The sequence below is a fragment of the Amphimedon queenslandica genome, unplaced genomic scaffold, assembly GCF_000090795.2.
Source record: "Amphimedon queenslandica unplaced genomic scaffold, v1.1 AMPQUscaffold_13210, whole genome shotgun sequence".
Classification (NCBI taxonomy): Eukaryota; Metazoa; Porifera; class Demospongiae; order Haplosclerida; family Niphatidae; genus Amphimedon; species Amphimedon queenslandica.
In genome coordinates, this window is record NW_003546554.1 from 73,788 (window position 1) to 90,811 (window position 17,024).

The 17,024-nt window shown below is 35.7% G+C and overlaps 7 protein-coding genes across 7 annotated transcripts; 6 read left to right on the forward strand and 1 right to left on the reverse strand.

Moving 5' to 3' along the window:
* Positions 1–69: 69 nt before the first annotated feature.
* Positions 70–1,048, reverse strand: LOC100635449 (lathosterol oxidase-like). Its single transcript, XM_003388739.3, has one exon. It carries the CDS (start codon positions 972–974, stop codon positions 129–131), a length of 846 nt encoding a protein of 281 aa, XP_003388787.1. The 5' UTR covers positions 975–1,048; the 3' UTR covers positions 70–128.
* A 33-nt stretch (positions 1,049–1,081) lies between these two features.
* On the forward strand, positions 1,082–3,052 carry LOC100635575 (protoporphyrinogen oxidase-like). Its single transcript, XM_011407570.2, has 10 exons — positions 1,082–1,345; positions 1,391–1,645; positions 1,705–1,852; positions 1,902–2,092; positions 2,138–2,198; positions 2,243–2,370; positions 2,420–2,536; positions 2,589–2,738; positions 2,786–2,828; positions 2,881–3,052. The coding sequence occupies exons 1-10, from the start codon at positions 1,121–1,123 to the stop codon at positions 3,000–3,002; spliced, it is 1,440 nt and encodes a 479-aa protein (XP_011405872.1). The 5' UTR covers positions 1,082–1,120; the 3' UTR covers positions 3,003–3,052.
* Positions 3,050–8,314, forward strand: LOC100635701 (nicastrin-like). Its single transcript, XM_020000177.1, has 18 exons — positions 3,050–3,134; positions 3,190–3,300; positions 3,448–3,574; positions 3,630–3,715; positions 3,783–3,830; positions 3,885–3,913; positions 3,957–4,040; positions 4,094–4,183; positions 4,314–4,475; positions 6,107–6,217; positions 6,301–6,351; positions 6,403–6,489; positions 6,544–6,663; positions 6,715–6,881; positions 6,929–7,197; positions 7,303–7,451; positions 7,608–7,738; positions 7,915–8,314. Exons 1-18 carry the CDS (start codon positions 3,092–3,094, stop codon positions 8,102–8,104), a joined length of 2,055 nt encoding a protein of 684 aa, XP_019855736.1. The 5' UTR covers positions 3,050–3,091; the 3' UTR covers positions 8,105–8,314.
* A 692-nt stretch (positions 8,315–9,006) lies between these two features.
* Positions 9,007–10,750, forward strand: LOC105313833 (carbohydrate sulfotransferase 14). The gene is made up of 5 exons (XM_011407572.2): positions 9,007–9,235; positions 9,281–9,487; positions 9,543–9,605; positions 9,663–9,721; positions 9,778–10,750. Exons 2-5 carry the CDS (start codon positions 9,331–9,333, stop codon positions 10,627–10,629), a joined length of 1,131 nt encoding a protein of 376 aa, XP_011405874.1. The 5' UTR covers positions 9,007–9,235; positions 9,281–9,330; the 3' UTR covers positions 10,630–10,750.
* A 485-nt stretch (positions 10,751–11,235) lies between these two features.
* Positions 11,236–12,585, forward strand: LOC105313834 (carbohydrate sulfotransferase 14-like). The gene is made up of 4 exons (XM_011407574.2): positions 11,236–11,380; positions 11,437–11,499; positions 11,548–11,606; positions 11,654–12,585. Exons 1-4 carry the CDS (start codon positions 11,236–11,238, stop codon positions 12,503–12,505), a joined length of 1,119 nt encoding a protein of 372 aa, XP_011405876.1. The 3' UTR covers positions 12,506–12,585.
* Positions 12,586–12,770: 185 nt separating this feature from the next.
* LOC100635828 (dual specificity protein phosphatase 23-like) lies at positions 12,771–13,714 on the forward strand. The gene is made up of 2 exons (XM_003388742.3): positions 12,771–13,060; positions 13,376–13,714. Exons 1-2 carry the CDS (start codon positions 12,827–12,829, stop codon positions 13,610–13,612), a joined length of 471 nt encoding a protein of 156 aa, XP_003388790.1. The 5' UTR covers positions 12,771–12,826; the 3' UTR covers positions 13,613–13,714.
* A 77-nt stretch (positions 13,715–13,791) lies between these two features.
* Positions 13,792–16,950, forward strand: LOC100635955 (Golgi pH regulator-like). The gene is made up of 18 exons (XM_020000178.1): positions 13,792–13,849; positions 13,894–13,953; positions 14,031–14,134; positions 14,200–14,306; positions 14,851–14,955; positions 15,003–15,123; positions 15,288–15,368; positions 15,417–15,440; positions 15,496–15,599; positions 15,734–15,822; positions 15,901–15,993; positions 16,054–16,093; positions 16,178–16,233; positions 16,283–16,372; positions 16,421–16,486; positions 16,536–16,594; positions 16,651–16,723; positions 16,773–16,950. The coding sequence occupies exons 1-18, from the start codon at positions 13,805–13,807 to the stop codon at positions 16,842–16,844; spliced, it is 1,389 nt and encodes a 462-aa protein (XP_019855737.1). The 5' UTR covers positions 13,792–13,804; the 3' UTR covers positions 16,845–16,950.
* The last annotated feature ends 74 nt before the right edge of the window (positions 16,951–17,024 follow it).

Genomic DNA, 17,024 nt, shown 5'->3' on the forward strand with positions numbered 1-17,024 from the left:
CGTGAAACAACGTGTCACCTAAATATACTGCGCATGCGCATTTATGGGGAGAAGTTTAGCTAAGTTATCTTAATTTTAAATAAAAATTCAACTACTTTTAGGAAAAATACAACACATATAGATATACATTAGTTTAGCTTCTTGCAAGAGTTTTCAGTTACTTTATTTGCAACATCTTTCAGTATGCTATTACCTTCAAATGCTGACGGATATCGGAACGAGCCTCCGATCCTATCCCAGAGAGTGAAAAACTGCCCATAATTGTACAAATAGAATAAATGATGATCGGTGTGGTGGGCCGAGCCATTAATAAAAGGTTTCAAGAGTGCTGGTACCCTGTAGTTAGCATCGTGTATGGAAATGGTCCAAATGTTGACAAAGACAAACAACACAAGGTAGAGGACCTTGTGGAGCGGAAAGAAGAATGGGTATATGTGATAAGGGAGACTCTGTACCCAGCCATCAATTGGATGGAAAGCGTGGCTTGCAAACGGAGTTGGGACTTTCCACTTGTGATGGCCTTTGTGAATGGTTCTATAGATCACCGGGTAATGGAGCATTCTGTGTATCCAGTATATGAGACAGTCTGTGAACATGAGGAATGCTATTACGGTCAATCCAATGAATGCCCATCCATTCAATCCCTCAATCCCCATGTAGAGCTTACTGTACCCTCTGACTTCAGCTAGCATTATGGGAACAGACAGGAGGGACATGAAAGGGATCGAGTTACAGGCGTACTTTATCTCCAGCTTGACTTGATCCTTGAGGAAGAGAGGATGCTGTTTCAGCTTGTGATCAAAGAGAAAGAAATAACTGAGGCAGGCGACAGAGAGGTACATGAACATCCCGCCAATGGTGAACATGCCCATTAGGGTGATTGCTTGCCGTATGGGATTATCTTCAGGGAGTGAGGAAGGATAGACGTAGTCGGTCAAGAAAGCATCGTCCAGGAAGTTTACAACAAGATCCATTATCCTCCTTGCTCTGTCAAAATATGGCAGGAATCAGGCGAATAATCGAACCACCATGATAAATCATGCGCGTAAAAATTAATAACGAGCCACACCCAAAAGCAAAAGAACGCCCACGCACATTAGCTCCACCCTCTTTCATCAAAATGAAGCAAAGAGTTGTAATCCTTGGTGGAGGAATAAGTGGACTAACCAGCGCCTGGTCACTGGCAAGAAGTAGCTCAAAACATGAAATAATTCTACTAGAGTCCAGTGAGAGGCTGGGTGGGTGGATAAACAGTGAGAGAATGGCAAACAATGGGGCTGTACATGAGCTAGGGCCAAGGAGCATGAGAGTAGCAGGAAGTGCGGGAAAGACTGCATTAGCTATGGCAAGCATTGTAATAAAATTGCATAATTTATTTTGTACTTTATAGATGTCAGAGTTAGGTCTAGAGTCAAAGGTTATTCCGATCAAGAGAGGACACAAAGCAGCTCAGAGACGTCTCATATACACAAACCGACACAAACTAGTCGAACTGCCGTCAAATGTTTCATGGCTATTCAAAACAAAGCCGCCGTTCACCAAACCTTTGCTAGCAGCTGTAGCCAAAGAGCCGTTTATTAAAGCAGAACCTGAGGGAAGAGATGAGAGTGTGCATCAGTTTATTAGCAGGAGATTTGGAGCTGAGGTACATTAGATGTAAAGCAACTATTAAGCAATATATTCAGTGTAGATTTTGCAATGTAGGTTGCACACTGGCTCATTAATCCTATGTGTCGTGGGATTTTTGCTGGTGATTCAAAACGCTTAAGTCTCAAATCGTGTTTTCCTTTACTGCATGGCTACGAACAGAAGCATGGGTCTATCATCAAAGGAATGCTAAGAGGAAGTGATGGTAAGCCTCTTAATTCTTGTTATAATACCTTTTATTATTTTTTCTGCAGAGAAATGTGATGCTGATAGCAATGAACTTGTCATTAAGTCAAAGGAAGAGAAATGGATGATCTATACGCTAGAGAATGGACTACAGACTCTTACAGATACACTGAAGACAGAGGCTGAGAGACTTGGCGTTCTCATACGTACTAACACACCTGCTACTAGCATTTCATTTGGTGCTAATAATAAAGCTATAGTGAGTCATCTAAATTATAATATTTGGCAAATGCACAATTTTTAGATAAAAACTAATGGACAGGAATATAATGCAGATCATGTAATAGCTACAATTTCAGCTCAACGTAAGTACAAATTGTTTTTACTGAATGTCACACCTGTACAATAGAGCTGGCAAAAATTTTACCAACCAACCAGTCAAAATTATGCTCTAGTCTGAGCTCAATACCATTAGTTGATGTAGCTGTTGTTAATGTTGAATTTGAAGGTGGTGCTGTACCTAAACAATGGAGAGAAGTAATGTCAAAAATGAAAGTGTAGTCATGCTCTCTGGATGCATATACAGGCATTTGGGTATTTGGTTCCATCTCACCAAAAATCAGATATCTTAGGAACAGTTTTTGACTCGGCCACTTTTCCTGAACTTAATAGGAAAGAAGCCATTCCAACCACCAGACTAACAGTAACGGAGTATAAAATGTACACAGCTAAAATTATAATGCACTTGTTTATAGGTAATGATGGGAGGGGAGTGGTTTCAAGAGCTGTTTGGTGACCCGGAGACCATAAGAAGCAGTACTTTGTCAGATATTGCATTAAAATCACTTCATACTCAACTTGGCATATCATCAGATCCACTAGACTGCATTGCTACAATACAAAAGGTATGAAGATGGCATACAAGTCAGTACTTACTTCTTTTATTATCTAGTCATGTATTCCTCAATATACTGTTGGACATAGTCAAAGACTGGGTAAGAGGTCTTGAATTTTTTTTTTTTGTAAATTTTATATGCTACTTTGTAGATGTTATCAATGATTGTATTAAAGATTTACCAATTTCTTTGCTCGGAGCATCATATAATGGTGTCAGTGTCAATGACTGCATTGCAAATTCCCTTTTAGAAGTGAAGAAAATACTCAACTAATCATTCTCTCATTAATTATTCATTGTCAATAATAATTAAATAAATCACCACGCCTTCTTAATATAATTTGCCACGCCCTTTAAGTGAAAATGAGGCTCTCCTTTCCCTTAACTTTTTCTCTCTTATTTTTAGGTAATTTACCCTTTCTCTCGTTGCATTTATAGTAGGTTTTATTCCTTTGTTACAGTTTCTTTAACGGCTGGTCTTGAAACTGTCTATCAGAAGATATACACAGAGATATCTGGCATAGTCCCTTGCTTCAGGCTCACTAACGCTACGTCTCAGATTGGATGCTCTGGTGAGTCACGGATCCACTAACTGCACACTTAGAACTGTTATTTCATGCATAAATATGTCGACATAGATTTAAGACCTGTTCATACACTATTGCTATTTTTAACCCTATAATGACTAGCTAAAGTGAAAAGGCTATTTATTTTTATAGCTACACCTCGCAATGTCAGTGGTCGTGTTTGGTTCATTGATACTCAGTCCTCGTTAGATTATTTAATATCAAGCTATCATTATTACAAACCTTATATAGTTGTCCTGGAACCTGAATTATTCACCAGGTACCCCTTATAGTGTGTACATGTGTGTGTGTACTTGTCATTCACTTCTCTTTAGTTCTAACGTATTACAGTTGTATAATTCTGATGTTGTTAATGGTATTATAATACGTTACATACAAGAGAATGCAACCATACCATCAGGTTAGTTGTGCATCTACATATATACATGTATGTACATGTATGCTAATTTCTTAATTTTTTTTCTTAGATATTTTAAACTTTTCGCCAGCTAAGCCTTGCCCAAATAATGGATTTGGTAAATTCTAATTATTCTCTCTAATTTTTTTCTATTGCTATTGTCATTTTACAGGATCTTCTCAATGTAGAAATTGGAATAATGTGAGACATGTTTATATGAATTATTTTTTAGTTTTTTCTTTAGGGAACAAGTTTAAATTTTGTCAATTTTGACAAGTTTGCCATATTTGCTATAACATCAAACGAGTCTTACAATTCTTTATATGAGGTAGCTTTTGTATTTTTTTGATGGTTGACTGTTCAAATTTTGTGCTTCTCTAGTGCTACAGGGACAACAACTTGCCATTAAATGGAGCACCTTTTTACGAAAACAATCGAGCTGATTATCCACTCTGTACTGCTGAACTAATGGTAATGGCTTCCTCTTTCTTTATAAATTAATATCTCTTCTTTTCTCCCCTTATGCCATTTATACCATTGACCTCTCTCTCTCTCTTTCTCTCCTTTTTTCTCCTCTCTCTCTCTCTCTCATTATCTTCAGGCTGACATGCAGTCTGTTGGTAGCACTCCAGAGTGTTTTCAACGAGGGAGAATATGGACTAATCTTGGAACAGCCCCTTGTGATCCACTGGGGGACATGAATGTGTGGGGCACTCTGTTTGAACTCAGACAAGAACAAAATGTCATCATGATAGCAACAAAAGTATGTTGAGTTGGGTTTCCCACCAAATTTTATCGACAGATTTAAAAGTTGCTTCAAAGATTGACAAAATACCATATACATGTACTATGCAGGTTTTTTCTAAAAAGTGCTATTAGAGAATTTTTTATTTTTATATTTTTCCCGATATATATACATGTTCTTATATTGTGTAGCAAGTTTGAGCTGATTTCGACCAAAATTGGATTTTTTATGGATTTTTAAAGTTACTCAAAAACTGGCCTAAAGTCCCTGTACTATAGTACAGGGTATTTTGCCAAATTTCACCAAAAATGACTAGGAGAGAATTCTTTATTTTTATAATTTTTCCTAATACATATACATATTTTTATGTTGTGTAGCAAGTTTGAGCTGATTTTGACCAAAATTGGATTTTTTAAAGATTTTAAAAGTTACTCAAAAATTGGCCTAAAGTCCCTGTACAGGGAATTTTGCCAAATTTCATCAAAAATGACTAGAAGAAAATTCTTTATTTTTATAATTTTTTTTGATACATATACATATTCTTATGTTGTGTAACAAGTTTGAGCTGATTTCGACCAAAATTGGATTTTTTACGGATTTTAAAAGTTACTCAAAAATTGACCTATAGTACAGGGATTTTGGCCAGATTTTGCCAAAAATGACTAGGAGAGAATTCTTTATTTTTATAATTTTTTCTGATACATATACATATTCTTATGTTGTGTAGCAAGTTTGAGCTGATTTTGACCAAAATTGGATTTTTTAAAGATTTTAAAAGTTACTCAAAAATTGGCCTAAAGTCCCTGTACAGGGAATTTTGCCAAATTTCATCAAAAATGACTAGAAGAAAATTCTTTATTTTTATAATTTTTTCTGATACATATACATATTCTTATGTTGTGTAACAAGTTTGAGCTGATTTCGACCAAAATTGGATTTTTTACGGATTTTAAAAGTTACTCAAAAATTGACCTATAGTACAGGGATTTTGGCCAGATTTTGCCAAAAATGACTAGGAGAGAATTCTTTATTTTTATAATTTTTTCTGATACATATACATATTCTTATGTTGTGTAGCAAGTTTGAGCTGATTTCGATCAAAATTGGATTTTTTTACGAATTTTTAATGAAAGTGTCTCTAAAAGCATGTTCATGTCTGTTGTAGTGCTTGTCAGCTCATTGAGCATGCCTCTTAGCTCACTTAACCTGCTTTGTTGAAAACTCTGAGTACATACATGTATGTACATGCAGGGGCGTAGCTGGACCTTGGGTGATGGTAGGGCAAGGAGACAAAATGGCGCGCGAAGTGTGCCGCGATTTTGGCCACACCCTTTTACGTAACAAAATGGAAGCATTTTCCTGCAAGCTGAGCGAAATCAGAGTGAAATTATCATTGTATATAGCTTTAAAAAGAGCTGTGGTTATCAGTCACCCCCTTTTGTTATTGTAAGAACAATGAATATAATCTTTTGGGTTATAATTTCAATGAATATAATTATAAGGGCAATAAGGCCACTTTGATGGTAGGGCCCAGGCCCCCTCAGGCCCTACCTCAGCTACGCCCCTGTGTACATGTACATGTATTTAAGAGATACAATGTATAGCCATTATCTACATACACATGCCTACATGTATTTTTTTTGTTCCAGCTGGATAGCAGTGCTTTCTTTCCATATCTTGCTTATGGAGCTAATAATGAAATGGCTGGCATTGTGACTCTATTGACCATTGCAAAGCTACTAGGAGACATGAAGAGAAACGTTAGTTATTTAGCTAATCATGTACTCACTCTAGGCCATCCTTTCTCCTACCCCTCCCTCCCCCCTCTCTCTCTGTTCTTTAGGGGTCCCTCATCAACACAACTGATTCCATTATGTTCACATTCTTTCAAGGAGTAAGAGTGTTATGAAAATTCCCTTCTTATCATAAGGTGTAATTATTATAGGAAAGTTATGATTACATTGGTTCATCAAGGATGGTGTATGACATGATTAATAATGAGTTCCCATACAGTTATGACAGTAGCAAGCAGGTGCACATTGACTTCATGACATTTGTTGATCTGTCTCCCTTGCTCTTTCTTTAGCAACCTCCAAGGTTTGGTTTACCAAAGATAAAGGCTTTCATTGAGTTAAGTCAAGTTGGAATACAAACAGAGAGAGAGACAACTTCACCAGTTTACTATCTTCATCATAATGACCAACAAGTGAGCATTAAACATTAATTGATTTGTATTATTAATTATCTCTCCATACAGTCCCTAGTCTCAGCACTCCAGAATGGAGCTGATCAGTATAATGTGTCATTCCAGAGTTCCTCTTCTAGTCTTCCTTTGCCTCCGGCATCAGCTCAAATGTTCCTCAGGGAGAACCAGTCAGTACCTGTTGTCATAGTCACTGACTTTGATCAGCAATACAATAACAAGTAAATAAAACTATTTTAAATTTTTGCTATTAATTTTCTTTTTTTAGATTTTTTGGTTCCCGCTACGATATACTTGACAATCTGATTGGTCCTGATGGTATATTGGACTCCTCCCATCCACTTGTTCTACAGTTGGCTAACCTTGCTGGCTCAATTGCTCGGGCAGCTCTGACATTATCCGGTCCAAATCCATTAACAGCCTCACTGCCTGAGCCAGACACTGAACTCATCGTTCAACTACTGCATTGCTTCTTGCAGAACTCTGACTGTGATTTCTTTAAAGGACTTTTTAGTTCAAATGTTGAGGACGTCCTGTGTAAGCCATGCACCTAAGATGCTACAAAACTTGCAATCATAATGTACAATTATTATAAATAGAATAGTAACTCAACTTTTGATTTGTTTTTTCTTGTTTTCCTAGTACCAAAGCCGATGTATCGCTATGTCACTGTCAATACCGTCACCAACACAGAGACATATGTTGCTTATCAGTTATTGAGTAATTTTACTGGAGAAAGCATACCCTATACTGGCTGTGGCTCTAACTGCACCACTCCTGATAATATAGAGGTATGGTAGTATCTGACTAAGGAACTTTTTAATGTAATTATAGCAGAAGTACATGTACATGCTAGTATGTACATTTTAGAAAGTTTGAGTTGATTTTTGGTCATCATCATATAAATATTAAAACCATCTTTTCTCTCTGTTTTTTTTTTCCTTTAGACTTATTATTTATTGAATCAGTCGAACTGTGCCTGTACTAAGGCTTATACTCACATGCACACTGCAACATCGCCAGCTTTCATTGATGGGAACTACTCATCAGACTATTACTCCACTTGGGCTGAGAGCAGGTCAGTGTGAATTACCATTTAGATGTACATATCTGCCATTCTTGGTAAAAGAAACAATTTTAAAATTACTATTACCTCATGTAGTGTATATGTACATCTACAGTACAAGTAGGTTCATGTTCTCTAATTTTTGTTGACCAATTATAGGAATTTATGTTTGATTATTATACATTTAGGTGGACCAGTACTGCTATGAGAATATACATTGTCAATAGCTACTTTGTTGAGATGTGGATATTGATTGCTGGAATATTATTGACTGGTATTTTGACCGCCGTCTCTTTCCAGTGCTATCGTAAAGCTAAGAATATATTTGCCATATCTGCTAGCTCACTAAATGGAAAGACGATTCATCCAGTTAACTAGAATGTTCATGTGTTCTTCCCATTTTTGTAGTGTTGTCGTAACTAAATTTTAAAAAGTAATATTTTATTTCTGTACTAAACCAAAACTGTCGTGTGGTTCGTATTGCATGTCAGGTGTGTTGTTCTATCTTATCTCTCCTCACTATAATGTGTCTTTTATTATTGTATTGAATAATACAATAAAGTCAAGTTTAGACACTTTGTATTCGTACAAATTGACATATTCATGGCTATAATGGATTTTTGTAATTCCAAGGAGGTAGTAATATGAACACCTGTTGTACTAGATGAGGTAGAACAAGATTGAAATTTGAACAATAAAGTTCATTATTGCATTCCATTGGTATCACGTGGTGAAAAATGGCAGCTTTCTGATGATTGTATCACAAGACAGGCTGTCCTGCAGAAACTAGAGAAATCTATGACGACCCTCGACGGTTGTTAAAATCACAATTTTATGGAGAATATTTCTTTGTTGATTATAGACATGCATATAAGAAGGAGAAAGAGACGGTGCATCTTAACTTTTATCCTCTTCTTTACTTCATCAGATAAATCAATCTTTTCTAGTTAAGATATTAAAGATAACTGCAACCATCATAGTTTCTAGTGAAGTAATAAAAGTCCTACTGGCTCTATCTTGATGCTTTAAATTATTTTTGGAAGTGGTGGTACTAGTGAAAATTCTTGGGCATTTTTCATCACGTGATATCAAGAATAGATAATAATTACTAGAGGAGAGTGTCCTACTGTGCCTATACCCCTGCTTCATCAATCATCACGTTGTAGAATTGAAGAGTTACATTCAGGATATTTCCGTATTTTATTTGAGTAGTTATAGTTATTGCTAGTTATTTTTGAATAACTACTCTAAAATACTGAAAATATCCTGAATGTGACTCTTCAATTCTACGACGTGATGAAGCAGGGGGTATAGGCACAGTAGTAGGCTACTCTTTGTGATATGTAGATACCGATCACGGCGCGGAACTTTGCGGCAACTATATTGCTCATTCAACCGTGTCCTATCTCCTCTGAGCTACATAGTACCATAGATATCTATAAGAGTACACAGCTATTTCCACAAAGCCCTTCAAGCAAAGGCCTAAAAACCACAGGAAGAGTATCTATGGTTTGTAGATCTAGTCCATTTGTAAAAATATTTTTTAATTTGCAGCTCAGTGCTATTTGGCTTGCCGGGCTGTTTCCTGTTTGAGGTAGAGCAAGATGTCGTTGGTGAAGAGATTGTTTAGGGTTCTCATACTACTGAGTGTACTCAGCCTTCTTGTTCACATATTGACCCTGTTTAGCGGAGACTTTGGGAAGAAGGAAATGAAAAGGTCGGAGATACTTTCAGTTCAAAGCTTCCTCATTTACACTAAAGGTTAGCTTGAGCCTATCATAATAATAGTAATAGACAGCCTGCATCATGGTTATAGATATAATGAAGAATATAGGACACATGGTTGAAAGGGTACAAGAGATTCCAGATGTACTGTTAAGTAAGTATACCAGTATAAAGACAAGTGGCTTTATTGTTTCTATTTTGTCTAACGCAGCTACAGACTCCAGTGGTAGTAAACCCAGTTACGACCCCGATGTAGTGGCCAGAAGTGAGGTATTACTACTGTCGCTAGAACGAGTGAAATCAATGTAAATATTTTAATCCTTTAGTGGCAACAAGAAACTATCTCAAATTATTGCTTAGGCATCAATGAGAGTCTTCTAAACTATTCCAGTGAACAAAATGAAATGCTTTACAAGCACTTGATATACGATGATAAGTATGGCATTATCTATTGCGCTGTTCCTAAAATTGGCTGCACTAAAATGAAACTCCTCTTCATTCTCTTGCAAGGACATTACACTCTGGAAGATCTACTGGTTAGCACCTTACGTATAACACACAAGAGCTATCTGCGTAATGTCAAAACACTCTGGGAACTTTCCGCGGCCGAAAGAGAAACTCGAATAAGTAACTATTACATGTACATGCCAGTGAGGGACCCACTGGAGAGACTAGTAAGTGTTTATTTGAATAAGATCAGCCGAAGGACCATTAGAAGCAAAATCTTTCTCAACCTTAGACAGGATATTATAAGAGAGTTTAGACTCCCATCAGACACTAATAAGAATGCTAGTGATGATATTGATAGCATGGTGCCAACTTTCAAGGAGTTTGTACAATATTTCATTGAGTACAGGCACTTAATGGATGATCATTTCCAGGCAATGCTCGATATCTGTCAGCCTTGCCTGGTAAAGTATGACTTCTATCCAAACTTCCACAGTCTTAGCTACGACATGGACTACATTTTGCAAGTTTTTGGGATCCCGAGAGACTTTTATTTCAACGATGTGAGGATTGGAGCAAGTTTGATGCCTAAACCAGCAGCACAGTTTAATTACAGTTCTTACTATGATCAAATTGACGAAAACATTAGAGCAAAATTGATTGAGAAACTGAAACCTGACATGCAATTTTATCACCAGTTGTATCCAAGGACACAAAAATACTATTCATAGCACATAAGAAGAATTATGTGCCAGCCATTCAATATACATCCATGCTATGTATGATATATTTTAACTTGCTCAATAATGTTCTTTTTTTTGTTGTCTAAAGACCATGAATTCACTTCATTTTTAGCTTTTTGAAAGTTTGGCAGCTATCTAGATATGCAGCAACTTCTCACATTACATATTAGTTATCAGTTATAGTAATTTTACTGGAGAAAGCATACCTTGTCTTGTATGGTTCGCCATTGATCTCCAATTAATTGGACTTTAGTTATTGATTGTTACAAACTTTAGCACCATTCTGAGCTATGATCATTGAGACAGTAATAAATGTAAAAATTCATAATAGCTGTTGAGAATCAAATGAATAGGTCATCACTCTCTATGATGTTATCAGATGATGTGGGTTTGTAAAAGATAATATCTAATTATGCTTCTATGGCTTATTCAGTAAGCCATAGAAGCAAAATTTTTGTTAATTGTGCTGCTTGTAGCAACAATTAAAATATGCAGGAATGTTCAAAACATTCCTGCACATACCCTAGTGTCTTAGCTCTACAGTAGTTGAATTTGCAACTGTTGATTTGGCCTGGCTGTTAGAGGTAGAGCAAGATGTCGTTGGTGAAGAGATTGTTTACAATTATCATACTACTGAGTATATTCAGCCTTTTCATCTTAACCCTGTTTAGAAACTATGGGAAGAAGAAAAGGCCGGAGGTAGATCTACTTTTGGTTCAAAGTTTACTCATTGCTAAAGGTAACTTGAGCCTATTGTAAAAGATAATATTATAGACTATCACCTGTATCATGTAGATATAATTAAGAGTAGAGGACACATGGTTGAAAGGGTACAAGAGATTCCAGATGTACTGTTAAGTAAGTATATAAAGACAAGATTTATTGATTTTGTTTTGTTTAATGCAGCTACTAACTCCAGTGGTAATAAGCCCAGTAATTTCCCTGATGTAGTGGCCAGAAGTGAGGTATTCCTACTGTTGCTAAAGTTGATGTGAATATTTTAATCCTTTAGTGGCAACAAGAAACTATGTCAAATTATTGCTTAGGCATCAATGGGAGTCTTTTAAACTATTCTAGGGAACAAAATGAAATGCTTTACAAGCACTTGATATACAATGATAAGTATGGCATTATCTATTGCGTCGTTCCTAAAATTGGCTGCACTAAAATGAAACTCCTCTTCGTTCTCTTGGAGGAACATTACACTCTAGAAGATCTACTGGTCAGAAACTTGAGTGTATCACACAAGAGCCATCTGCGTAATGTCAAAACCCTCTGGGAACTTTCCGCAACCAAAAGAGAAGCTCGAATGAGAAGCTATTACAAGTACATGCCAGTGAGGGACCCACTGGAGAGACTAGTAAGTTCTTATTTGAATAAGATCAGCCGAAGGAACATGAGAAGCAAATTTTTCCTCAACCTTAGACAGGATATTATAAGAGAGTTTAGACTCCCATCAGACACTAATAAGAATGCTAGTGATGATATTGATAGCATGGTGCCAACTTTCAAGGAGTTTGTACAATATTTCATTGAGTACAGGCACTTAATGGATAATCATTTCCAGCCAATGCTCGATATCTGTCAGCCTTGCCTGGTAAAGTATGACTTCTATCCAAACTTCCACAGTCTTAGCTACGACATGGACTATATTTTGCAAGTTTTTGGGATCCCAAGAGACTTTTATTTCAACGATGTGAGGATTGGAGCGAGTTTGATGCCTAAACCAGCAGCACAGTTCAATTACAGTTCTTACTATGATCAAATTGACGAAAACATTAGAGCAAAATTGATTGAGAAACTGAAACCTGACATGCAATTTTATCACCAGTTATATCCAAGGATGCAAAAATACTATTCATAGCACATAACGATGGATTTTAATTATTTACCTTGCTCAATACTACACTTATTTTGAAAAGACCATGAATCCTTTTCATTTTAGCTTTTTTTGAAAGTTTGGCAGCTAGGTAATTATGTAGCAGCTTCTCACATCACAAAATTATGACTGAGCTATCATTAGATCTATTTCTCTCAAACTCTTAAAGTTCTTAAGTTTTAACCCATTTTAATTACCATGTCCATGTAAATTGTATTGAAAATTCATAGATGTATTGTTATGGAATTAATTTTTGACAAAGTAGATCTAGTCCACGCCTTGCATGCCCTTGATATCCAATTCCAAATGGCTTTCTCTCGAAGGAGCTTTAGCTCAAGGTTCTCGTGGTTTATAGAAGGGAAGCTAGCTGGTATGCCCTGGCCTGAAGGTGATGCAGTACAATTCTTAGCCGATCAGGGAATCAGGGTGTTGGTAAACCTAACAACAGAGCCCGCATCCTACCAAAAAGTCGCAGAATCCTTGGGGATTCGATGCATTACAGAGGATATACCTGACTTTTGCCCACCATCTATGGAACAGGCAAGATTATATCATATCTGTTATGTTGCTTGTACAGTAAAACCTGTCCTAAAGGTCACCTGAATAATGAAGCCACCTCTCTATTACAGCCATAAGGGCCAAAATCCCGTACTAAATGGCTGTATTACAGAGGCTGATCTGTAATGCAGCTATCTGCATAATCAGGCCATTTAAAACTGGCCCAAGGGTGACCGGATTAAGCAGGTTTCACTGTATATGCAACTGATGCAACTCCAGTGATGTACTTCATTGAATTGCATCAATATTGATTTTATATGCCAATTGGAAGCTCTTCTCTCTCTTCTCATATCACAGATTCAAAAGATAATGGATTTAATAGACAAGTCAGAAGGTCCTGTTGGTATTCATTGTGCGATGGGTTGTGGTCGTACAGGGACTATACTAGCATGCTATCTTGTTGCTAGTGAAGGATATACAGCTGACGATGCTATTGTGGAGACCAGGAAAAGACGTAAGGGATCCATAGAAACAAGACGACAAGAACAAGCAGTGAAAGATTACGAGGAGAGTCTCAAAAAGGGGAGGCAGTAGATGATGAATGGCAGTAGCTGACGACTCATGGCTATTTGAAATTTTTAATTGTGTATTATGATAATAGTTAGTCTATTTAATATTATGATTTTACGCTTTATTAATTTTATGATCTGATTTTTAAGAAAATTTTATTAATAACCATTAATTTTTACAGTTTTAATTTTAAGTTTTTAACCCCCAAATTTTAAGATGGCGTCTTTTTTACTGGATTCAGCTCTGATGTTTGGAACACAAGTTAGTCCGTTATTTGACGTATGCTATTGCTTTCTTCTCTTTAGACATTATTTTTTGGATTTGGTTGGCTATTTTTCATGAGAAAACTCTTCAAATTTTATGAGGTTTAATAATTAATTTTAAATAATAATGAAATAATTTATATATTATAATATTAATTGACCATTAATTATTTCGACAGATTCGTAACATGTTTGTACAAGTTTTGTTTTCAGTCACATTTGCCCTTTCGTGTACAATGTTTGAATTAATTATCTTTGAAATACTTGGCATTATGGACTCAAAGTAAACCATTAATTTTAACTCTCATCTCTTCATGCACATCATCACTTTCTTTTGTTTTTTTCTAGTTCGCGTTATTTTCATTGGCAGCTTAACCTCTACCTCATACTAGTTACTCTGATTGTGGTAATCCCATTGTACATATCAAGCCAAATAGCCAGAGTCCTTCCTTGTGGTATGTGTACATAATGTACATGTACATGTATGAATTAGCTTGTGCTGGGTTTTCCACAAGGCATGCTAAGAGTTTCATGTATAGTTGAGAAACCTCATAATAGCATACACCTTATCGAGTAACTTTAAAAATTCATAAAAAATCCAAATTTGATCGGAATCAGCTCAAACTTGATAAATGACATAAGAACATGTATATGTATCAGAAAAAATTATAAAAATGAAGAATTCTCTCCTAGTCATTTTTGATGAAATTTGGCCAACGACCAAAGGCTATAGCCTTTGGTCATTAGCCCAATTTTTGAGTAATTTTAAAAATTCATAAAAAATTTAATTTTGATTGGAATCAGCTCAAACTTGATAAACAACATAAGAACATGTATATGTACCAGAAAAAAATATAAAAATGGAGAATTTTTATTTGCCATTTTTGATGAAATACTCTGTACTATATTTGGCCCAATTTTTGAGCTGAGCATTGTGCCAAAATTTTGTAGGGAAACTCTGAGTTTGTGTATTAATTTATGCTGTTTATCTTTCTGTAGTACGTAGGAAAATGTCAATATGGGTATCTGTTGCAATTTGGCTGGTTTTTATTTATTTCTTTTGGAAACTTGGAGACCCATTTCCCATTTTAAACCGGAAACACGGTACAGTACACAAGCTACGATGCCCTAGTCTTTATTGCTTTGTACAGGTATTTTCTCAATTGAACAGCCAATAAGTAGAGTAGGAGTGATTGGTGTAACAATAATTGGTATATTGTCTGGTTTTGGTGCTGTCAATGCCCCCTATACATACATGGCCTACTTCATCAGGTAAGTATATCCATCAGGACTACAACTGAGCATTCTTATAGGGACTTCAAACTAACACTGCATTACTTACATGTACTTGTACTATATGGCACATAGTATGCATATATAATATATTGTGTGCACTTTTAGTTTCTCATAAAGTTATATATTCTTGTTTTATTCAGAAATATTGATGATTCAGAGATTTCAAATTCAGAGAGAAGACTACTGCAGACAATGGACATGATCATCTCAAAGAAGAAAAGGTTAGGGGAATTGATACCCTAAATAATATGATTGCTCTATTCCATTAGAATTGCTCTAGCAAAGAAAGAGAAGTAAAGTTTTTATGAGTAATGATTATGATTATTATTAGTCAATTTATTTTTGTAGCAGTTTAAGATATCAAGATGATAGTATGTCACAGAGTAGCGGAGGAAAGAGGATGATGAAAATGTGGAACATATTCTCTGGAATAAGCTCTTCAAGTTCAGAGAGTAAGAAATGATATCCAAATCTCTCACACTTGCTCTCTCCTGACTTCTCTTTCTCCCTTTCCCCCAATTTTCCTTCTCTTCCCCCTCTCTCTCTGTCTCTCTTCCTCCCTCCTCCTCTTTCTCTCTCTCTTCAGATATCAGTGCATTGCAAACTGAAGTGGCCAGTCTTGAAGAGTTAAGTAGACAAATGTTTGTGGACTATGTTGACTTAAGAGAGACAAAGGTTTCATTATTTATTTTACCTCAAACTGAAGCTCATTTCTGTATTTCTTTCTCTTCTCATATTTTCATTACATTATAGGACAGAGTGGTGTATTCAAAGACTCTTAAAGGTCGCTATTATGACATTGTTGGCCACTTTTTTTCTATTTATTGTGTGTACAAGATCATTATGGTGAGGGAAAGTTTTCATATGTGTATGTTTAGATATGTGATTATCTTATCTACATTGTAGTGTACTATTAACATCATTTTTGATAGGGTTGGAAAAGTTGGTATGTCACATGCATTCATAACTGAATGTCACATGAATTGATAATTGATTTTTATTTACATAACTTTATACATTTTCCCATTAGATCCTGTTACTAGAGGCTTGTCTATCCTAGTCAACTGGCTTGGATTTAAAGTTGACGTGAGTTTCCTTCAGGAACTATTTTGTCATTTCTTGTGGTACTAATTAGGTTTTATTTTGGTCTCAACATGTTTCTTTCATATTAGTTGGTATTATTGTCATTACATCAATAAGAGGTCTACTAATCACTCTCACTAAAGTATGGCTATTATTATATCATATACTTTTTATTGAGACCTTTTTGTAGTTTTTCTATGCCATTGCAAGCAGCAAGTCTTCAAATGCTATTGTCTTATGTCTAGCAGAAGTTATGGTATGTCAGTACATACAGTAGCACATACCATGATTGTATCATTTTAAAGGGTATGTATTTTGTATCATCAGTCCTTCTAATGAGAATGAATGTTCCAGAAGAGTATAGGTAGCTGTGTTAATGACAATTAAGGCTTTACCTTAATCTATTCTTTATTTTTAAAGGACTATCATCACAAGAGTCTTAGGGCAGCTTGACTTCAGTTTTTATCATCGTTGGTTTGATGTTATATTTTTAGTGAGTTTAATAGTTTAATGCTGTTATTTTCATTTCTTATGTGCATTAGGTCAGTGCTTTAACTAGTATTGTATTTCTTTATATTGCTCACCAGCAGTCATCAAGTAAAAGAACAGGATAACACATACATTACTAATGATGTCTTAATTATTATTTTAATTTCTCGATTCTGTCAGTGTCACGGTTCATTAATTGCTGCCTGACAAAAATTTTCAACAAAATCAAAATAATAGTAGCTACAAAATTACTCATAAATAAGCACAAAAGTTAAAGTTGCCACAAAATTACTAAAAATGATTAC

Coding starts and splice junctions, on each gene's coding strand:
- LOC100635449 (XM_003388739.3), bottom strand. CDS start 974: ATGGATCTTGTTGTAAACTTCCTGGACGATGCTTTCTTGACCGACTAC.
- LOC100635575 (XM_011407570.2), top strand. CDS start 1,121: ATGAAGCAAAGAGTTGTAATCCTTGGTGGAGGAATAAGTGGACTAACC. Junction 2,371..2,419: donor TACCTAAACAATGGAGAGAA/GTAATGTCAAAA, acceptor ATGCATATACAG/GCATTTGGGTATTTGGTTCC. Junction 2,829..2,880: donor TGGACATAGTCAAAGACTGG/GTAAGAGGTCTT, acceptor GCTACTTTGTAG/ATGTTATCAATGATTGTATT.
- LOC100635701 (XM_020000177.1), top strand. CDS start 3,092: ATGAGGCTCTCCTTTCCCTTAACTTTTTCTCTCTTATTTTTAG. Junction 6,218..6,300: donor TAGGAGACATGAAGAGAAAC/GTTAGTTATTTA, acceptor TCTGTTCTTTAG/GGGTCCCTCATCAACACAAC. Junction 6,490..6,543: donor GTTATGACAGTAGCAAGCAG/GTGCACATTGAC, acceptor CTCTTTCTTTAG/CAACCTCCAAGGTTTGGTTT.
- LOC105313833 (XM_011407572.2), top strand. CDS start 9,331: ATGTCGTTGGTGAAGAGATTGTTTAGGGTTCTCATACTACTGAGTGTA. Junction 9,488..9,542: donor CTTCCTCATTTACACTAAAG/GTTAGCTTGAGC, acceptor TCATGGTTATAG/ATATAATGAAGAATATAGGA. Junction 9,606..9,662: donor GATTCCAGATGTACTGTTAA/GTAAGTATACCA, acceptor TGTCTAACGCAG/CTACAGACTCCAGTGGTAGT.
- LOC105313834 (XM_011407574.2), top strand. CDS start 11,236: ATGTCGTTGGTGAAGAGATTGTTTACAATTATCATACTACTGAGTATA. Junction 11,381..11,436: donor AAGTTTACTCATTGCTAAAG/GTAACTTGAGCC, acceptor TGTATCATGTAG/ATATAATTAAGAGTAGAGGA. Junction 11,500..11,547: donor GATTCCAGATGTACTGTTAA/GTAAGTATATAA, acceptor TGTTTAATGCAG/CTACTAACTCCAGTGGTAAT.
- LOC100635828 (XM_003388742.3), top strand. CDS start 12,827: ATGGCTTTCTCTCGAAGGAGCTTTAGCTCAAGGTTCTCGTGGTTTATA. Junction 13,061..13,375: donor GCCCACCATCTATGGAACAG/GCAAGATTATAT, acceptor CTCATATCACAG/ATTCAAAAGATAATGGATTT.
- LOC100635955 (XM_020000178.1), top strand. CDS start 13,805: ATGGCGTCTTTTTTACTGGATTCAGCTCTGATGTTTGGAACACAA. Junction 14,135..14,199: donor CTTGGCATTATGGACTCAAA/GTAAACCATTAA, acceptor GTTTTTTTCTAG/TTCGCGTTATTTTCATTGGC. Junction 15,823..15,900: donor TTGACTTAAGAGAGACAAAG/GTTTCATTATTT, acceptor ATTACATTATAG/GACAGAGTGGTGTATTCAAA.